Genomic DNA, 22,658 nt, shown 5'->3' on the forward strand with positions numbered 1-22,658 from the left:
TCTCAGCCGAGAGCTAGAAGCTGGAAAGACAACAGTGGCTGCCATGACAAGGCACAGGAACTACCCAGCCTGACTCATGAGTCCAGACAAACTGCAGGAGAGAAAAATGCCCTAACTCCATGAGGTTGAGGAGGTAGAAAGGTTTTAATTTATATTACATAGCTAGCTTGCTGACAAGATAAGCCATAGGCTTTTCCCCCTCCAAGTCAAATGAGAGTACAACTGACCTTGGAAACTCCTGGGTTCCCAGTCATGCTTTCCTATTTCTGAACAGCAGACAGGGAGGAAGCTTGGAAGAGCCTCGTGCCCAGTCCAGGTTCACACCACCAGCGCTGACAAAACAAAAGGCAATGTCACACAGCAGTGGTGTTGGTCCGCTCCTCTCAAGTTCCTGATAAAGCATCCGGCACTTTTTAAACCTAGCCAGAGGGTTGCAGGGGCTTTTCTATCACCGCAGCAAAAGGAATTTTGTGGAGAAGAGATTTTCCAGTGCGGCACAATGTCCTAGCAAGTCCCAAACAAAGGCCAGGGAGATGCTACCCACCAAAACCAGCAAGAATTAAATAACTGCCAGCTTGTCCCATCAGCAGCTGAAGAAGTGACAGTGCTCCAAGGCAAAGGGCAGGACTGAGCATAGGACTGGGGTGCCTCCATTATTGCAAAGGGGCAGCACCCTACCTGTTCTGAACAGAAACAGAAGTGAAGTTTATTTAGTCAGCCAAAATCCAAGGTCATGCGACTCCACTTATGCTGCCAGGAAGAAGGATAATAGGGGCACACCACCCACACGGCGGCATAGCAGCACTCAGCAGCATTCACAGCTGTATTTCTGCTCTATGCCCTCAGCTAGTTTACCACCTATATGTGAAACCACTCTGATGGACGCAGGACTCACACAGAGGAAGGATGGGCCACCAGGTGTGTGCTAGCTCACAGCCTGGGAAGCCTCAGCCAAGGCCACCGCAAAGTTCCTCTCTAAGGACTAGCAAGCCTCTTACCTCCACCTGTGCCTCAGCACCCAGCACTCACCCTCACAAGTGAGGATAAAAGCATTGGACTTTGAAGGTCCCAAAAATTACAGTCATACAAAGAGTCCTGCTAGGGGTTGGCAAGACCATCTTGACATTAAAAGCAGACGGTAGAAGTTTACAGTGTCTTTGAGAGGGGGAAAAGAAGAGCTATAATAATGCCTTTCAATGAGCTCTGCTGGACCAAATCCAAAATAGTCACAGAAAAAACCAAAACTGATTAGAGAAATCAAGTGTCTAGCTGCCCCATCCTTCAAGTGCACTCAAAGAAAAAACACATAGAGCCACACTGCAACACTAATGTCTTTCCTCCGAGAGCTCTGATACTGTGGGTTACAACTACATGCACAGGCTGAGGCTGGCATGAGGCAAGCTGTTGTCTCTTGTGCTGCAAAAGGAAGGGTTTCCTGCGGCTGGCACTGCCTCGTGTGTCGGCTAATGGGCGCACACAAAGCGAGCAGAGCTGCTACAGCAGGACAAACCTCATCTGGTGGGACATGTAACAGGTATTGTGCATCTAGCTTTGGGCAGGGGCAGGGTGATCACATAGTGCCAGCAGGAAAGTTTCAACCCTCGAGCATCCCGAGCAGTAACAGCAACACAATGGTAAGATTAAATACAGTCCCAGCCTCAATGTTTTCCCTGCAGAGCCCTGGGACAGTATTTCAAGAGAAGATACATTTATGTGCCTACAAAACATCTCCTCTTAGAGTCATCCTTTCTGCAGACAAAAACCATTTTCCATGAGGTCTCTTCAGCATCATCTGTCTGATCGACAGCTTTGCAGATGCTTCTCTCTGGATTACTAGCAGTGCTGCATAACCTTTCTTTGTGATCTACAGGGGCCAGTAAAAAAAGCTGGTTCCGTTTGCAACCAGCACTTTGCTGCAATGCCTATCAGGACAATTTACAAGAGTTGCATTTGGCAATTCCCTCCCCAACAACTTCACAGCTTCCAGCCAGCTCCAAAGGAAGCCAACGACAGGTTGGGGACTGAAGCACGAGCTCGATAGCTGACTGTCGTGCCCGGCACATCAGCCAACCACTCTGCACATAAGCAACCAGTTTGTTGTATCAGCCAGCACATTGTTTGGTACCAGCCACAGCACGTATGTCCCGGCTGGAAGCTCAGGGATGTGACAAGGCTGACTTAGGAGATGGGGGGGAGGGATGGGAAATATTGGGGAGGTGAGCTCATAGGCAGCAGTATGGGGAGAAGTGGATTTATTGCAGCGGTGTGGGACACAGAGGGACCAGCGGACAGACATAAAGGACCAGGCTTGATCTGTGCTGCTGCTCACAGAACAGATTGTTTTATGGGAAATGTCTAAGAGGAATTAGGCTAAAACCCAACCAATTTCTCATGGACCACTGAATAACTATCAGATGATGAGAGCTTTTGGCCATGACAAACTTGGGTTAAATTGGAACCAGTGACTTAATGTTTCCATACCCCTTTGCAGAATAAAGGCACGCAGCCTGAGCACTTGGTTGAGTCCTGTTCACCTACGGCAATTTACTGTGCTATGGTTTCAGTGTTTGCGTAGCAGAGTTCACTACATAACAGGTTCTGTTGAAATGAAATGTTGATTTATACTTTGTGGAGCTAAAAAAAAAAACAGTTAATCCCCTCCATTTTTAATCTAAAATCCTGGAATACTACAGAGGAGCCATGGCCAGCTCTACACTGGAAACTGGTCAATATTACAAACAGATGATAGAAAAAAAATATATATTTTACAGAGCCATAGCAACCAGAAAAGAACAATAAATCAGCCTGGGGTTGAAAAAAAAAATAAAAATAAAGGCACAGTCAGGGAAAAGTATATATGAATTACTGGGAGATTTTATTTGGCTTTAGTCATCCTACTGGGAAGAAATAAACACTGTTTTACAAACAAGCCAGACAAGCCTCATTTGTATTCAAGCAAGCAAGGAGTTTATTTTGGGTTTGGGTTTTGTTTTGGTTTTTTTTTTTTTTTTTATCCTTTTTGCACACAGAAATTGGCCTGTGTCAATGATGCTTGAAAACACGTTGGCAAGGAAAGAGTCACTGAGGCTACCACACTGAAGCTTTCTGGACTCCAGAAGATCTGCAGATGAAGCCTAGCGGTTATGCCAGAGCAGCAGGTGACAAGGTATCTGCTGGCTTAATGGCTGCAGGTCTGTGACCCCAGTCAAATAACTTAATCCCACTGAGTCCCATTTCCAGTGTAAAAGTTATACTGCCTGTCATACACAAAGTGCCTCTGTGGCTCAGACTAAACTAACTTGGATCAGATGAAAACTGCTGAGTAAGAAGACTGCAGGTATAGATGCACTCCTTACAACTCCTGTAATCACCCTTGTTAAAAAAGGGGGAAAATGCAGCACACAGAGCTGCCATAACGGCCCCAAACTAATGCACTGGGCCAACGCGCACATAGGCAGGAACAGTGTACGTGCTTCCTCAAACTACAGACAAGCCGTCAGACAATAATTTCTACCTGAAGGAAGTATGACATGTCAGAAATAACTGAGGAAAGCTAGACATACCTCATTTTGGTCTTGCTTTTCAGCCTGGCTGATGAAGGCTTGTTGCCTCAGGCACTTGGCCCGCATCAGGCAAAACCATCCTTCCTTCCAGTAACTTTGGGAAATTGGCCCATGGACTTGAATCATGACAGAGGACAGAAGCTCAGGGATACTAAGTTCCTGCAGCTTTCACAGAAATAACTAAAGGACAAGAGAAGATATTCCATACGTTATCCTATGAAAAGGGAATCCCTCACAGTGACAGTGCAGAGGGTGCAGACATGCCAAGAGAGGTGTTTGGTGGAAAACACCACCAAACACAACAAATCAGCTATAGCTAGTTTGGTCATTGTTTTGACATGTTGCTATCAATATGTATAACTCATTGTGTACCTGCTGGAATTAGTTCTGTCCAATACACTTTTCAAAGGTATGATAAATCTTCTAAGGAAAAATTCATATAAGCAGGTTTCTCCTGAAGTCATCAGATGAAATCTACATTAAATCGCCACCCACAAATTGTATCTTGCATGCTTACTTCCTTTGCTTGTAGATTTTCTTACCACTGTGTTGCAGTCCCCAAGACACAACCAGTTTCCTAGTAACCGACTAGGCAAAGGTTAAACATTAAAATTCAACTTTTAAATTAGCTGAGACTTCAAAACTCACATTTAAATAGTTTTTAGTGCACTAGTAATCAGGAATCTATGAAAAAAAAGATAAATTATGTATGTATGGAACCATAGAAAATGATGTTTAGAAGACCTGAAGAGGACACCTAGTCAGTCAAGACATGCTTATAATATAAAGGAGACTATGAAGGCTCCTACTCTGCCCCCACCCAAAGGAAGGATTCAACTCTTCCTGACAAATATCCGTGAAGAATAGTTTGACTTGTTCTCAAAGATATGCAGCAATGGGGAATCTGCAACTATTCTAGTGCTTCACCACACTTACCATTTGAAAAACTAACCCTAAGCCTACCTTACAGAAATTTTAGTAGTGATAGGCCTCTCATATCCTCAGTAGACAGGTGAAAAATTTATTACTTTATTCCCTACAGCAACCTTTTGCATATTTGAAGACTGTTCTCACATATTCCTTCCATTTTCTCTTCCCTAGACTAAACAAACGCAACTTTTTTGATCATTCCTCTACAGGTTACATTTTCTGGACCTTTGAGTCATTCTTACTGCTCTCCTCCAGACTCTCTCCAACTTGGATGCATCTGAGCTAGAGTCTTTAGGCATTGCTTGTTGGTGACAGCAACTCTTAATCGTTTTCTTCTCTTTTCAGAACTGCTGCCTTTCCCCAACTGATAATTGTGCATTGGATTATTCCTGTGTAAGCACAGGACTTCCCACTTGTTGCGCCTCCCTGACCTTATTGCACATTGGTACTTCAGACCATTTCTGCTATTTGCAAAGGTTGTTCTGAATTCCAGCCCTCTGCGCCATAGTGCTTTGCTGTGTCTGTAGATTTTATCAGGACACTGCATTTCATCATCCTGGTCAACACCAAATTGCATGAGCTCTAGGACAAATTTTAGAGGAATCCAAGCTCTACCCATCTTTTGCGGTTGATGACTACAGATTGACAATTACTCAGAGTCTAAATGTCCAACTGTTGTGGTTTAGTATTGTATCCCTCTCTCTTTAGTTTTCATCAAGATTGCATTTCCTCAGCTCACTCACATACTTGTTGGAAGGGGCAATGTGAAGTCTCACTAGTATCAAGGTAACCAACATGCACTGCTTCCCATGGTGTCTGTTACTTCATGACAATTAGTTTGTTCTGTTTTATTCTTGATAAATCCATGCTGGAACATTATTTCCTGAATGCCTTCTAGACGATTTGTTTTTCCTAGCAGTTTCTTAAGACCTGAAATCTGATTGACCAATTAGAAACCTCAGGGTTTTGCATTTGGGGGGTTTGTTTTTCAGTTTTTTTGGTGTGTTTTGTTTGTTTCTTTCTTTCTTTTTGGGGGGGTGGGGGGTAGGGGGTGGGGGTGAAGAAAAGCATTTGCCATTTTCCAGCCTCCTCTAAGGCTACCTGTCTCCCCTGCAACAGCAGGGGCTCAGACTGCTCAGGCTGATGTGTTCTGGGGTAAATGTTAACAAGCTCAGCCAACTGCAAACCTCTAATTCATGGATGTCATCTTAATACTCCTGAAGCTAGTTTCACTAGCTAGTTCCCCACTACAATTCATGCATTGTGGAGAATATAACCATGACGTATGGTATACCATTATCTTTAGGCTCTAGGCATGACGAATTCTTCCTGACAGTTTCTCCAAACCTGTACCTTACAGCTCCAGCTGTTTTCTTTCAGGCCAAGAAACATCGAAACAGCAAGAACTCATACACACATTTGTTTCCATGCTACATCAATATATTGCCCTTGTGATGCATATCAGGCAGCCCCTTGAAAACAACCCAACTGCACCTTAGAGAAAAAAAAATAATGCAGATTTTAATTTCAGGAAAGCACAAACCATGGCTTCTCTATACTGATCAAGTGTTGTAATACTGCAGTACCTAAAGAGTTAACAATTGTAACAAGCCCTGGATAAGCTTTCTGTAGGAAGAGCATTTCTTCCTCTTCGTTTGAATTGAAGTATAAATTTGTTCTACCATGAGATATTCCCAGTATACCCACAACCGTGACAAGCTAAGGTCACTGAATTGTGCAAAGTTTCATTTTCAAGGTTTGCAGGTTTAGTTTATTTTTTTTGTTTAAACTAAAAATAACAGAGTTGGAATTTGTGGTCATGGTCAAACAGTGATAAAATTAAGAACAGATAAAGCCACAAATAAAATTTTTTTGAGACTTGCAAGCTTGGTTTTGTTGAAGGAGGGGAAGTAGTGCCATTTAATCAAAAGCACAAAGATTCAAGTGTTTGTTACAGTGAACAGAGAAGCCAAGGCTCAAAGAGGTCTGAAATTCAATGCAGAAGAGTGCTTTTCTAAAGCACAGCCCTGGTGTGGGAGAGACAGAAACAAAGGAACACAACATTCATTTGCCTAGAAGTGGTTGTTGCAAAAATACATCACTTGCAATGAGACATCCTTTGCAACTGCAATACACAGTAATAATATTTAGGACAGCAGTAGCTGCTAGATGAGTCTTCAACTCAGTCATCGCTATCTGAAAATGCTCAGGCTCAGCAGGAGTATAACTACACCTTACTCTCCTCTAACTTCAACTGGACTCAGCAAAGCACGTCTGTGATAACCAAAAAGTTGGCTTGTTATTTAAGAGATAAGAATATAGCTCTTAGCATAGCTTTCAAAGTAAACAATCTTTTGACACGCAAAAGTGTTTAAAGCCTATCCAAAAAGTTCCTGTCAGATTTTTTTTTTCTTGCTTCTTGTTCAGAGTGGATTCATAAGCATTACTTAAGTTGTTTCAGTTCATGAAATGTTTTTAAGGCTATTTTGGAGTATTAAACAGACTCCACATATATATTTTTTTAAACAACCGAAGAGGACAACATTAAGGTACGTACACCAGAGTCAAACAATGCTTATCTTTGTTGCATTTGACAAATGCTCCAAGAGGCACAGTCAGAAAGAACTTGAGCGAAAAGAAACCTTTCATCATGTAAAACAACGCTGTCATGCCACAGCCTGCCTCACATCCAGTGGGCTTCAGAAGAACCACCCCTTCAAACACTTCACAGTTTTAAAGTTTTAACATCTGACCAGAGAAGTCCTATAAAAGACCAAGGAAAAAAAAGCTGATGGCAGAAGCTCACTTGGCTTTCCAGAGTGAGCATGTTAGACTGGGGGAAATCCCGTTAGGCAGAAAAAAAATCCACTGCTGAGCACTGGTGTCCTGGAGAGAAGTAGGAGAACATCTGTCATTCCACCGGAGTGGCCAATCTGGCCCAAACCACGACAACTGGGTGCCTGATTACCCAGGGGAAACAGAAGGGAGAACATGGGAATTGCTCCAGAGATTGCCAGCCTGAGAGGGGGCAGGTCATGGGAATAAAGCAAAGTGGGGCACATCAGATGTAGCGAAGGACTGGGGACTCTGCAGAGCAACACAGCGAGCAAGCTTACACTAAACCACAAAATGACTGCATCTAGCTATGGTCAACTGGTATTGCCCTGAGAGATCGTGATAGAGTCTGCCCCATTACAAGTCTTACTTCTAAATGCATCATCTCAGCAGAATTAACCTAACGTCTATGGTTAGCTGTTATATTTTAGCCTAAGAAAGTTCTTATTCAAAAGAGACAAGTCATAAACAAATTTGTACTAAAATAAAAACTAGAGTTGATCACTTGCTGCAACAGCATATAGTTTCCTTTTGTACAGGGCAAGGAATGGTTGGTAATACTCAGTGACAGGACACAGCTGCTTGCTGAAGGGTATGAAGCTGTAAGTTAAAAACCAAAAATCCAACTCTTCTGTGATATTTTAAGGGGTCTCTGGAGGTCTCTCATCCAGCCTCCTATTTGAAGTGGAGCCATCAACAATGCTAGATCAGGGCCATTGTAGTTTTGTTGAGCTAAGTCCTGAACCTTTTCAGGAACTGTTCCCTGTCCTTTGCTACCCTCCTTGTGAGCAAGTTTTCCCTGAAGCCCTTCCAGAACTTCCCGTACTACAATTCTGAGCTGTAGCCCCTTGTTGTATTATCTAGGGCTTGACCCCACAATCTTGTAACTACCCTCCCAACAGCTGTAGGCTCCCATTAGATCACTCTGCACCTTCTCTTCACAGGCTAAACCAGCCCTGCACCCTCTGGCTCCCCTCATAGCTCACGTTCTCTAGGACCCCAACCACCCTGGAGTCTCTCCAGTTTTTCAGTGGGAGGCCCAAAACAGGACACAGTATTTTAAGTGAGGCCTCCCCAGTGTCATGCCTAAGAGGTAACAACTTCCCTCAATCTGCTGCTCACGCTCTTCCTAAGGCAACCCAGCACGTGGGGTGCATTGCGTTGAGCGTAGTGCTGGCTCATACTCAATTTCATATTCAAAGAAAGATGTCAATTTACGATTCATACACTGTTTTTTTTAATAACATAAATTGAGAGCTAAACACCCAGAGGCTAGAATTCATTAACATATATTTGAGCAGTGCCTTTAAAGAGCCGTGGTGGATAGAAAGTCAAAACCAGCATGGATAAGCAGAGGATAATACTGGAGGCCTTTACAAGTTCAAGTCAGACTGATATTCATGGGCACAACCACTCTTTCCAGACTAAAATCAGCTCATTGGCTTTGAGGTCAGAAGATAGGACTGCATTAGTGCAGGAAACCGAACAAGGAAAGTCTCTGCCCTGAGTGCCGGCTTAGTCACTGAGAAGTTTGTCTTAAAGTACCCTATCAAATACCATTTCACTCTGCAGACTGTTTCACTCTGAAAAGGGTGAGACAAACAGGCAACTGCTACAGACAGGCTGCTTAACGTGCAAATAGAAGGCATTGACACAGCTCTATTAAAGAGACTGTTAAGAGAACCTACACTGGACGAGAAAATTTAAAAGGCTCCGAAAGGGGTCTTATATGTAAGATAAGTTAACATATAACATATTGTAGGTTATTTTATATCTAAGAGGGAGACTGTAGACTCAGATGTTTTCTTCAGACCCTGCAGTCAATACATAGAAAACATGAGTATAAATTCATCACTGCATGGTCAGTATCAAAAAGCTGCTGTACAACACAATTTAGGCAGGGCAGGAACCTCAAACACTGGCAAAAATGATGACAGTCACGTGGATGTAGATGCTTAAGAGCAGCAAAAATCAAGGTAGAAAGGTGAGCCCAAATTTGGATGGCAACCAGGGAAGATAGCTACACAGCAAAGGTTACCAAAAAATGCTTGTGTCATCTTAAACTGCAACGAGAGACAGTCCCAATATGAAGGCAAGCAATAATCTGTGCTGGCATTGGTCTCTGTCAGTCAATATTTTAAAAAAATACCCCACAAGAGTTGCCACTGCCTCAGAGTGGCACCCATTTGTCACAGAAGTTGGAAGAACAATCCTGTTTTCATCTAGACCTTTCCCCTTTGAGAGTCAGCCAGCTGACTGAAAACCAGCACTAGAATCAGAAGTTACTGAGCAATTTATTAACTAGTGGAACGAGTTCCAAATGTTACAAATTCAATAATCATTGATTTAGAAGGTACTTTACCTGTAAAGGACCTCAAACTAGCTTAAAAAAGTTGTTCAAATATTTTTATTCAGATCTTGTGATGCTGGAGAGTGCCTTTCAAGTACATTACGTACTCAACCTTTCCACAGGTCTTCACATTATCACACTACAAAATAATAGTCAATCTACTGGTATAAATGAAACCCAGAAAGAGTAGTGCAAGAGGACATTTTGTAGGCACTCTGGTTCCCAGTTTTATGGCAAGTCTCCATATGCATTAATGATTCCCAATTGTTAATTCCTTAGCCCTCCCAGCCTTGGCATCCCTTCTGACTTTTACGTTTTCTCATCTCAGTAACTCCCTGTTTACATATGTTGCTGCTGCTTAACTGCAGAGGCCATAGGAAGAGATTTGCTTGTGAAGGAACTACAACTTTTTTGGAAGTTACAGCCCTTCTGCTGAGAAGTGAGATCTTATCAGATGGGTACTCCTCAGCTGTTTCAGGATAAGGAAATGAGGTTTTCCTACCAAGTGAAGGCGAAACCAACAACACAGGAAAGCAACAAAGAGACACTGGGCAGACTTCCTATGGTTACTAACAGTATTGAAAAGGTGAAGGTACAGAACCACGAATTTCGAGTTATGTGAACAGCAGTTGAGTTTTCTCCCCAGCCAGCTGGACTGATGGAAGGACGACACTCTTTTGGGTTTCCACACAAAGATAATTCCCAAGATTTGACTGAGCACCGATGAGACAAGAGCCACACTGTGTAACAGACGTGGCCTTTCAGAACGAGAGCAGGAAAAATGAGGCAGCGTATTTAACCCTGCAGTACCTGACTGGAAGACGTATCTGGCTAAGCCTTGCATTAGCTCTGCTGGCCAGGTAGGTGGTGCCGACTCCCCCGTTTCTCTCTTTAGTCGAAACGTCAGCTCAAATCCAAAACCGCTTGGTCCATCTGTTCCTGTAAACCTGGAGGGAATGAAAAATAAAAAGTCATGACATAATTCTTGTAACCAGAGCAGGCTTCAAAATCAGGACTGCGGAAAAAGGATGAATGTTCTCCTCATAGAAAAGACAAGTTTAGAAATTCTCTTATTTCAGCCTAGTCTAGCTCAAATGGCATAACATCGTTAGGTTAGCTGATATAATACAATTTCAAAGATAACTATTATAGTAGTGTTTTCAGTCAGAATAATGCAGTCTTGAAACCATGACCTCTTTCCTTGGACTGGTGGGATTTTCAGCAACCCTGAATTTGTTTTTAAAGCATCATTGTAAGTTTTACACTGATAGCTAAATGGAGACACGAAAGAAAGCACATAACAGAAAACAATGTTATTCAAATTTCTATACATCGAGAAGTGGGATGCAACTAAAGTACTGGGTAGTACGCTTTTGGGTTGAAACAGTTGAGTATTTTGATGTACAGCACACAATTTCTGCATTTGCAGATGGTCAGCAGGGGAGAGGGAATAAAGAAGATGCAGGCAGAAAGTAAATAACCTCTCACACCATGCATCAATTCTTAATTTGCTCTGCATATGCCTGCACACATTCTCCTTGCGTAACTAGGAGGACAACAGTGAAAAAGCACTGAATATGACCCACTACTGTTCAAGAAGCAGTAGTTTGGCCATTTTGCCATTTGACAGAGATAGGTGCCAATTTATTTGGTTTGGTCGGATAGGGTATACCCAGGAGAACGGTCATAATCAAAGCATCAAGGCTATAATGAAAAGGAGGACATAAAGGATACCCCATACTACTCTTTCCTTTCACACAACTAGTCCCCAAGAATCCCTTTTATTTCATTTATACATATGGGAAAGTTCCTGTTCCAAGTCCCAAACAGCTGAAAATGCCACATTTGCCTGTGGAAAAAGAGAAGTGCCACAGACAAATATGTAAGCTTGCAAACTTGAAAGCAAGTTGGGGACATCCATGTCGCCACTGTCACCACATCCCTCGCTTGTTTGCTGCGGCTGTCGCACAAAGGCACAGCAAAGAAAGAAGGATTTACACCGAGCATAAAGGCACCTCACAGAAGCTTTCGTAAACCAGTATCATTCTGCAAGTTCAAATCTCCAACACCTGCAGCCACTGGCAAATTCTCTGGAGAAACTTTGCAAATGTCTTGGATGCTGGAACCTCTCTGGCACATATGAAAGGTACAATGCACAAAGCGTTAACATTGTACTACTTCTATAAACGACAAACAAAGCAGTCAGGAAAGTGATGAGAGCACTTTGCATTTGAGAAACACAGCTCACCAGCAGTTCGGTGACCAGCTCCAAGTGTTGGATGGATTGTTCCCATAGTAAGGAGTCTGGTCTGAAGCAGAAACACTTTATAGTGACCCTGCCTAGTGACATGTTAAAACTGATCAAACTTAAGCATCGATGCAACTCTTTCATCATGAAACATAACTTTATTTGAGGATTCTTCAAGGAAAGTTTGATTGTGGTAGACTTTCAAGTGTTGTAATGAAAGTGGTTAAGAAACATACCCAAGGATAGAACTAAACTATGGGACAGTCCAAAGAGATAACAAGAGCTGTGACTGAAAACAAAGACAGCAGGTATTGAAAGTAATTCAGACATCTACAATAAAGGGGAGTAAACAATATAACAAATAAAGACTTTATTTCATTAGTATAAAAATATACAAGCACGTCCATTTTTGTTTCCTTCCATATTATCCTCAACAAAGAAGTTGAGAATTATACACTACTGAAGCAAAATTCCCTATCAACAGAGCAGATAATGCATTTCAGAATGGTCAAATGGTACATACAAAACCTCTTTTAGGAAAGAAGTGTACCCTTAAGCAACAAGTCAAATAATTACATTTGGCTCTTAAACAAAGCAAGAGCTTACTGAATAACCAGCCAGCCAGGGAGTGGAATCTGGATGTGCAGCGCAACCTGTGTTCTGCAATCACGCATGCAGGTCGACCAAAAAGACTGGTACAGGATGGCGATAGCCTCACAACTGTGAAGTTGTACTTTGTACATTCAGCAATCCTGTAGTGTTTTATTAATTTCACATATCGGTTAGCAAAGGAAAAAGAGAAATATTTCTTAAAGGGAGAAACAAAAATGCTTCAAAGCGGGTAGTTTTCAAGGACTGATTCCAGGAAAAAGCATACACCAGAAACTGAACCACATTATGAATGGGTCAATTTTAAGGATCAAAGTTAACAAAAAGCCTTCAAGCTGAGCTTTCACAGTTAAAATTTTTGGAAAGTAAGATGACTCCCTATTGAATTTCCTCCTTTCAAGGCATGTTCTGAAACAACACAGCTTTACTTCTAACATGCATCAAGCTGGAGTTTAGTGGGGATTTTTTTTTCAACTCCACAGACCTCTCTGCTTCCCAGAAATAACTGTTTAAGACAAGACCACACATGCTTTATATTGATCCATACGCAAGTGAGGGTAACAGAAGTGTTCAGGTGAGTATCCATCAAATTTAAAGCAAGACAAATATTTATGAGAACATTGCTGGTCAGCAATCACCAGTAGCTGCAAAGCAGTAAAACTGACAGGCAATGTTACTTACATGATTTTTTGTATGGTAATAAAAGAGATTAAACCTGAAAAGTACTAACAGAAAATAAATAGAATACAAGATAAGGACACGAGCAATAAGTTCTAAGATTTAAAAAAAAACCCACAAAACAACAAAACTCTGAAGAACAAAAAGATGTATCTTCTAAAAAACAGTCAAAAATGCAGCAACATTATAAGCATGCAATGCTTATATTTCTCAAATCCTTAAATTAACAATTAAATCTTAGAAAAATCCTATTTGCATGTAAGATATTTGTGCTTAAAGATTAGATTTAAAATGTTTTTTAATAGCTAATGGCCACAGGTTGCTGAAAATACACTGCTTTGTTATGGTGAAATTTTAAATACATGCAATTCACCTGTATTGTACAGCTGTTCTGAGGTAACAGTCTATAAAGTAAAAGCCTTTGATCTGTTTAATTTTAGGTTGGTAATTTGTTTTTGAAGAAATTGTGACACATGTGGCTTTAAAAGCTTGCAATTATTTTAGAAATCCTTTATGTTTAATTCAGACAAGTCTTTCACAGGAAGAAATATTAATGTTCAGAATGTAATTAGGATAGACATTTTCAGTTAGCATTTTTGCTAAAGCTTTTGCTTTTATTCTTCAAAAAATGTATTTGAAATCAAGTCTTGTATTTGAAAGTAAGTTCAATGTAGTTTCAACAGCTGCCATAAAACTTCTCTCAATGAACAACGGACCAGAGCTCCTGGCTGAGGTCTGGAGGATGTACATGAGAATGGAGACAGACATGAGCTTCAGGAACTAAACCAATCTATAACATCCTGCCACGTGCATCTGACCCTTGATCTAACAAAAATCACACAGAAGAATCCAGTAGTTGAGTTACGCAATTTGGCTTCTCTTATGGAAGTCACTTTCACTAGGGAGTGAGTGCTTACACCAGCCTCGACTCCAAAATTTGTGAGGATAAGGATGCATCAGTCCGCTGGAGGAGAGGCAAATAGCAGCCACAGCCAACAAACGCATGGGAAATGAATTTGCCTGGTAAGAAGCCCAAGGCCTCCAGATATACATGCCATATGAATGGAAGACCAAGTAAACAGCTTTTTATCCCCCACAACAGTAAAGAGGCTCTTCCCTTAGATCTGGACTGTAAGCAGCTGCTGATTCCCTCAAAGCACCTGTGTCCATTTCTGTTCAAGACCTTACCAACAAGAAAAAAAGATGCATCTATCATAACCAAGAAACCCATCTATGATTGGGGAGCTAATAAAGTGAGATTTCCCATAAAGAAGTTAATTTATACCAAGATGTTCTATTACTCCCATATGGAAACACTGGATTTCCAGGGCAGCCTCCTCCTTGCAGGGTGGAGATAACCCCCACTGCTTGCGGGTTATCTCAGGAGGCTGCTGAGATACTGGACAAAAAAGGATCACACTTTGCGGAGCTGTAGATATTCAAAATCATGCTCCTTCTCACAAGTTCCCTATTTTCATCTAACTTCCAGAAAAGTCAACCACCTTCAGCTAACCATTGTCAACCAACAAACTGGAAAAAAAAAAAAAAAAAAGAAGTAGTTCCAGAAGACAGACTGAAGCAGCCTCATTTCCATAAAAAACTGGGTGGAGGGATGAGGATAACCCATAGATGGAAGAAGTCCTGCTAAAGCACATGGATACCAGGTTTGCTCATGACCTCTTCCATCGACCCCCCAAGTTCACTGCTGTCTGCACCTGTACTAACTTGCTCCCTTCCACGCGGGCAGCAAAGCGTCCACAGCAGGTTACCCCGACCCCAACTCCTGTGTCAACCGCAAAGGTAACATGTTTTTAATCACACACTTTTTGTTCTACAGAAGCAAGATTCTGACACTATTTGGGGTTGGTTACTCTGTGAACAAAGGAGATGGGGACTGGGGTGGTGGTTTTGGGGTGAGTTTTCTTTAGTTGTGGTTTGGTGGCTTGTTTTGTTTGTGGGGTTTTTTTTTGGTTGGTTCGTTTGTTTGTTTGTTTTTTTAATCAGAAGGTGACCAATTCAGACTACAGCCAATTTAGAACAAAGGCTTTGGAGCTCAGTTCAGCATCTCAACACTGAAGTGCTTGGCAGGTCATTTCTTCAGCAAAACAATTACAATGCATCAGTCCAAAAGCACCTCAGCTTCACAGTAAGATGATGATCTGAGATGGAGTGTGTGCAGGAAGAAAACCTCAAAATTAGTATTTTGTACCTGTGCGTGGCTCCAGGTACATAAACTGGAAGCTGCAACACAGCATTAAGTTTCTGTACTAACAGGTCTGAATATTTCACATAGTTTGGTTTACGCCTTGGTTCTGCTGAACCCTGCACTTTCGAGCGCAAGCTTCTCTTAAATGCCCCTAAAATGCTAAGAGGGAAGGGGGGGGGGGGGGGGGGAAATCCCTATTTTGCCCAAACACTATAGACATCCTAACTATAAAGAAACAGTATGGATTGTATTGTGCCTGCCACTGCTTTGCCCCCCCAACACAAGGGCACATCGCCTTTATAGCCAACCCAATGGCGAAGCAGCTGGATAAGTTTTCACAAAAAACAAACATCGATGGAGAAATTCTTGGCTTGCTGCATGCCCACTGGCACACATCAGATAGTTTTATATTATGACTACAGCAGTAATGGAAGGCTCTGGTATCTGCCAAGTCAAATCCAACCCTACATTTAATATTAAAACCTTATTTTGTTGCAGGAACAAAAATAAACCTTTTGAAAGCCAAGGTCATATATTACATGCCATTCTTTGGGTTAAAACTCCCTTTATCTGTTCAGCAAATCAGCTCAGCAGAACAGACCACATTGCAGCACTGCACATACGCTGAAGGAGCCTGGCTTGTTCCTTTAATGAGGTAAGAGTTTCACTGATCATGATATTTAGTTCCAGCAAAGGAATCCAAAGAAATAGAGGCCCTCTTTATTTACAGAGCGGTGCGGCTGGGCCCCCCGAGCCCCCCACCACCCCGCGCTCTGCCAGGCCCTCTCCTGAAGCCACACACAGAGAACTGAAAAGCTGCTCCCCTCTGCAGCAGAGTACCCAGGGCGTTTTTCACATCAAATAACCCGGCTTAAGAGGATCAAAAGCCAAACTAGCCCTTTGCTTTAAAAGCAGCTCTGAAAACCAGAGGCTTTTCAGTTTAAATCAAAGCTATTTGCCAAACCATTTTCATTCTCACTTTTGCAAGGAACAAGAGGAGGTTAGCTTCACTGCAGCGCAAAACGGCTGTATTTCTCAAATCCTGCTTTTGAAAGCTACACAGCTCTGGACAAGGAGCAGAGTGTACTAGGTGTTTATTTTTTGAGAGTTTAAGAGTATGTGTATATAAACATATTAGGTGAACCAATCCCTGAAAATGGGAGTTTATGCAGGGAAATGCTGGCCCTTCACTATGATTATTTCAGCCAGGGAACAACAAGAAAGCTCTTTCAGGCTACGTGGGGATAGTTAGGACTGCACTTTCACAAGTCACAGCTCCACTCCCAGCAGCTCCAGGGAGATAAACCAGGTCTCTTCTGGGAAGCGAGGGCAGGGCTCAGGCTACTCTGACTGACTTGTCCCAGCTTCAGTTTTCAGTCCCATCACCACTACTTTTGTCAAGCCACTTAAGGTGCCTTTTGCTTCGGGTCCCTAATTGCATTTCCCCACATCTTCTACAAAGACAAAGCTTCCTGCTCTGCTGCTGGTGAGCTACTCTGACACCATTTTGAAGGCTGCAGAAATACAGTATCACTACATTTCTAAGTCTGGCATCAGGAAGAGCTGCTGTTATTTTCATCAGAAAGCAGTTTTAACTCTACTCTCCCCCCCCCCAAAAAAAAAAAAAAAAAAAAGCAGGCACCACAGTAGTTGTCAATCCATAGCTTTCAGTACTCCAGATCAGCCTACCAGGACATTTCAGAAGTCTGAGAAGGTGATTAGACCAAGCTCATGGGCAGGGCCCACCACTCTGCTTGACGAAACCAAAGTACCTCAAGGTCCAGCTCTCACTAGTGTTTTAAGACTGCATAGCTGGTAGTCACTCCAGAAGACTTTTCTGTTAGCTAGCAAAGATATTACTATTAACAACGTGGAGGACTGGTGTAACAAAAAGCATCAGCATACTCAATAACTGACTTCACACGTCCTCCCTGAGAAAAATCAAGATGTATACTATTTCCCTTTCACTGCCCACATCTGCCTACAAACAAGCAACACAAAGGGTGATCTCCTGTCTAAAACCCAAAGAGAAGCCTTCAACTGGCTGCTACAGCCATTGAGTTGAACACCTTAGTGTCTCTATCTCCTGGGAAGGACATCAGGCCAAGAGCTGATGTGCCCGGAACAAGATTATGCAGAGAGTCTTCTGAATTCAACCTCCAAGTACATTACACAAATGACTCTCAGGTTCCAGAGCTTCAGGAACAAAAAAAAAAAAAAAAAAAAGTTACCCTACCTAGTGCTTCCAGCATCTTGCCTAACAGGAAATGGTTGTTTTTAGTGCAGCTGTCAAACAATATAAAAGTCTCATCTGAGAGCCCTGGCAGCATGCTGGGACGTTCCTGTGAAGCAAGTTCATAAGAAAATAAGCACACCACCACCCCCACATGAAAGGCTTAAAAAGTACCCAGAAAAGTTATTTCAGCCAAAACCCACCTGTTTACTCACATACTCTCCCAGATTGTCTCCTGGCATTGAAAAAAACCATCAATTTTAAAGAAAAACACATAAAAACATCTGAGAGAAGCAGGGGGCGGTTATCTGGACATCAGATGGTTATCTCTTCAGAGCACTTGACAGGAAATTCCACAAGCTCTCACCACCCTGAACCTGCATGCAGGGTCTTAGTGGACTCCTTTCTACCTTGATTTAAGAAAAAGCTTCATGCATAAGCAGAGCAAATATAAATGCAAGAAGAACACATGCTCAAAGATTTCTGTTCATTTAAAATCAAGGTCAGAAAGTGACACATGGTGCTCGAGATGTCAGTCTATGGCTATGCCCAAAGCTGTTACTTAGAGCTTGCTCTTGCAGTACATCACATCAAATGTGTAAGCCATCAACCAAATGGAAAACCTTTCTAGAAACAGCAAATTAAATTTTTTTTAGAGAATTATTGCAACATCTAAATTCAAACAGATGCAAAAGCACTCGCTCTGCAGTTATTTGGAGGCAGGTTTCTCAGCGTTCCAAAATACTCATGTAGTAGCCTCTTAGAAAACTTACATTGAGATAGATCTGAGCAAAACTGGTGAACTGATTTGTGCTGGCCAGTATGAACTGTGCTTCACTGAGCTACCATTCAGTGAGTGAAGTGCTGTTACAATGCAGGAGAGGGGGAAGAAGAGACTTCAGTTTAAGTTTCATTCACACATACAGAAAACTGATTTCATATATTTTACTATTCAGCTTCTTCAAGACTCAGCTGGTGACAACCTTGCCCCTAAAGCCTAGAGATTCACAGCTTAGGTTGTTTTAAAAAATTGGTTTTGTAAATAATGAATGTTGATACAACAGAGAAATTGATTTTTCCTCTAAAACTTCAGACTACAGTCACCTCATCCTTACTCCTAACTCTGCAGACAGAACTGTCTTATACAAGATAGTGTCCCTTGAACTCCATGGTAATACAGTACGGGTTTCCAGCAGCTTTAGACACAAGCAGCATGGGAATCGTGCATTTTGTAGACCTGCCAGACAGGCCACTTTTTAGACACCTAAATCAGTCGGGCATGTGAAAGCACTTGGCGCACAAGTGTCATTAAAACATGTGAATACCAGTCACCTACATCACATGAGGAAAGGCCGAGTGCTGGGTTTGTTCAACCTTAATAAAAGAAGGCTAAAAGGAGCAGGGGATCTTATTGCTCAACTACCTACTGGGAGGGCGAAGGGAAGATGGAGCCAGACCTTTCTCAGCAATACACACCAAAATGGCAAAGGTCGATTCCAGTTACATGTATCTGGAAATCTTTTTCACATGATAGTGGTCAAACCCTGGAACAGGATCCAGGAAGGCTGCGGAAGTTGGTCCTCTGAGCAGACATCAACTGGAAACTTTCAGAGGTCCCTTCTAACCCAAGTGATCCTATGAAGCATCATGGCCAAGAACAAGGGTATGAACTTTTACTACTGGTACCCTGTGTCCAAAACCAAGTTGGCAGGACCCACAGCTGATAATTCACAAACATGAGTTAAATTTGTTTTCACAAAGGTGGTCACTATACTCAGCTCCTGCCCAGCCACATGGGAAACAGCTCCTGAACTCTGCTCTCTCCAGCCTAGCATGGTAAAGTAAACCACCATCAGTTTTCAGGTCACTTTAATGTGCTGAGTTGCAAATTAAGGTGATTTAGGGGTTGCTTCTTCGAGGTTCAGCTGTCCATGCCATGAAAGCAGTAGCATCTGGAAGAAGGATAGTATCCCGCTTAGCTGCTGGAGGTTAATACCTTTGAGCTCTATAGGCTCGGAAACATTATTTTCTCATTCTGGAGCGTGCCAACATACATGTAAGGATAGTATGTGTAGATTAAGGGCAAAAGGCTGTAATGGCCCTGTCAGTGCCAAAGGGACCTATCTGCTTCATTATTAACACTGAGTCAAGAAACTTCAGAATACTCTTAAAGTCCTAAAACAGTATCTGGGTGACCTAAGTTTGAATCCCTTGTCTGCTACAAACTTCTCATCCTCCTCAACAAGTTACTTAAGAATTTGATTCTCAGATGTGAAATAATGATACTTCCCTGCTTCAAAGAGTAGTGTGACACAGTCATCATATAGGAAATACTTATATACTCCATCTATCAAGGTCACAAAAGCTGGGAAATTAACTCCACATTCTGCACAGCGTGGACAAACACTGAACACGGGAAATGACTAAAACAACAAAATATGAAACAGGAGGTTGCATGGGATATGTCACACTCTACCCCAGCAAAAGATGTCCACGTGAGGGCAGTTTACTTTTTTATTTTCTTAGTTTTACAGTGCATGGATGTAGCTATATCAGTAGGTAACGGTTTTATCTCCCATCACAGTCATAACTAAACTAACAAGACCAAACTATTTCATCTTTATGATTCCCACACACATATTAAAAAAAAAAATAATTAAAAAAAAAATATATATATGTGAAATCAAGTGACTAGAGGATTGGCCATGCTTTTCAGCTTGAGGTCTCACACAATGGAGCTACCCAGGCTTCCCACCTCACAGAACCCATCCCAACCCAGCTGAGGTGTCTCCGAGAGCAGGTTCTCAACCACCACCCACAGCACGCTACAAGCACCGCTAGCACCGCACGTGAGGCTGTGCTTCTTGGCACGGCAGGGAAAGTGCAAACAGCCTCGCTGCAACGGCCCGGGGAAGTTGCCGCAGAGTTGCATCATCTTAATGCCCACTGAAAGGATCTGGAAAGAATAGCTAGGAGTATAATAAGGATTTACTACTTCATTCACAGAATAAGGGGCAGGGAACTAGTGAAAAAGAAAACAACTTATCAAGACCTGTACTTTAACATTTTACTTAAGCTGTCTGCGCTGCACTTCAGAGCTACTTATCCTTCATTTCTACAAGGTCCAGCAGAACAGAGCTCTCACTCGGCGTGAGCTGGAGGTGATTCTGCAAACACAGCACGCAGTCACTGCGCTATACGGTGTTGTATGGAAGACAACCTTTCATCTGCTCACAGATCGCATTTCATATTGGGACAGAATCCTCAGCTCTGATGCACTGGTCTTTGCATAGCCTGCAGGGAACAGTAATACATCTCCAAAACTTCACCTAAGGGCTCAGCTGCAACCTCATCAGGCAAGAGAACACAAACAAAGGGCCAGTTCGAGCCAGGAAGGCTCGAAGGGAAGGACGGTGTTGCTGTGCTTGGTGAGCAGCTCGGAAAAGGGCACTGGCTTTCCTTGCAGTGTCTGCTGGCTCCTTCCTAGCTCCCACCATGGAAAGTTCTGCAGCTGCTGGGAGGAACCCATTCGCATAACAAAAGCGGCTTTCAAAAGCAGTACGGGAGGGTGGAAAGAATAAGAGAAAAACCCAAAGCCAGAAGCTACACTGACAGCTAGTTAGTTTTTTTCAGCGTTGCCTAAAAGTCTCAGGCGAGGATCAGGGCTCCCAACATGTTACGTAGAACATAAACACTGGTGTCTCCCATTACTTTCCTGCTGGCTAAAGAACACAGGTTAAAAAAAAAAAAAAATCACGCAAGAAGCAACTTTAGCACACCCTCGAGCACATTATTAGGACTCTCATATAATTAAGTTCTCAGCTGTGCAATAAATGAGCTTGAAGCATAAAAGGTACTTAGGAGCTTTTAGGAGCCTGAACTCCCACCGATTTCAACTGGGATTTAGGCACCCAAGTATCTCTCTGGATCTGGGATTCAATCCCTGATCTTTCACTTCATTAGCTGTGGAAATCAAGATTTCCCTACTTGCTGAGCTGTTACATAGACTTATTTCATTGTAAAGGGTGCACTCAAAAACATACTGATGAGCACCATAAGAGATGTTAACCAATTAAACAGGCAGGGAAAGGCCCTTGGAGTTTGAGCTATAATTCCAGGGAAAAGAAAGCACCAGGCTGCTGGCAAAAGACTCCCAAGTGGGAAACACAAGACAGCTGCAATGAAAAGTCTACTCTATATATGTATTTTATTTTTTTTTAAATCTGCTTTTAAGTGTTAAGCTTCTCATGCAAGACTATTGTTCCTTTGAAGCATTGGAAACTTTCAGAGCTAGAAATCAGAGGCAGAATATTTTTGATCTATAGAAACAAACACCTAGCTTGTGAATGTTACGCAGCCTCCATCTGATGTAAGACAAAATGCAAAAGGATAAAATAAATTTTGACCTCTTTAAATCAAACAAAGGAGGAAAGAAAGCATCATCAACCCCCCTCCCCTTCCTTTCGGTGGGACCAGGCTTACCCCTAAAGATTTTAATAGTGGCAAAACAGTTTGCATTTCAGCCAAACCAGTTACGGAAACTGCAAAATGGGTCAGTTTCTCTTACAAACAGGACTAAAATTGGGAGAGAGATGTCAGCTTACAGCATATTTCAGTACCACTAACTTTTTAGCGCAGTAAGCATAAACACGCTCCTCACGTTCCTGATCACTTTAGGAGGAATAACCTATCCAGTAAAAGAGTTCAGCATACAGCTCATCACAGCTGCTCTGTTACAGAAAATCCCCCATCCATCTCTGAACACTAAATTCTTTGCTTTTCTGCTTAATGTTACTCTTCTGGGTAAAAAAGAATTCAAGGCCCAGAGACATATTATTTTTGCGTAATAAAGTTATACATATGGATTCAACTTAGCTAGGAAATGTCAACTTAAGGCTTGTCTTCATGAGGAAATTTACTGTAACTAGTCTACCAGTATAATTATATTGCTGTAGTTCTACTGGTAAAATTCCCCTGTTGAGCCTTATTCATAACAACAGCCGCCT

The 22,658-nt window shown here is 42.2% G+C and overlaps 1 protein-coding gene across 1 annotated transcript in view; it reads right to left on the bottom strand.

The window, feature by feature from the left end:
• Nucleotides 1-22,658, bottom strand: part of SUFU (SUFU negative regulator of hedgehog signaling) — a 91,596-nt gene that overhangs the window by 53,340 nt on the left and 15,598 nt on the right. The window contains exon 3 of the mRNA XM_082486206.1: nt 10,489-10,625. Within this exon, the coding sequence (XP_082342332.1) occupies nt 10,489-10,625 (137 nt within the window). The remainder of the gene's footprint in view (nt 1-10,488; nt 10,626-22,658) is intronic.

The sequence above is a fragment of the Vanellus vanellus genome, assembly GCF_965231255.1.
Source record: "Vanellus vanellus genome assembly, chromosome: 7".
Taxonomy (NCBI): domain Eukaryota; kingdom Metazoa; phylum Chordata; class Aves; order Charadriiformes; family Charadriidae; genus Vanellus; species Vanellus vanellus.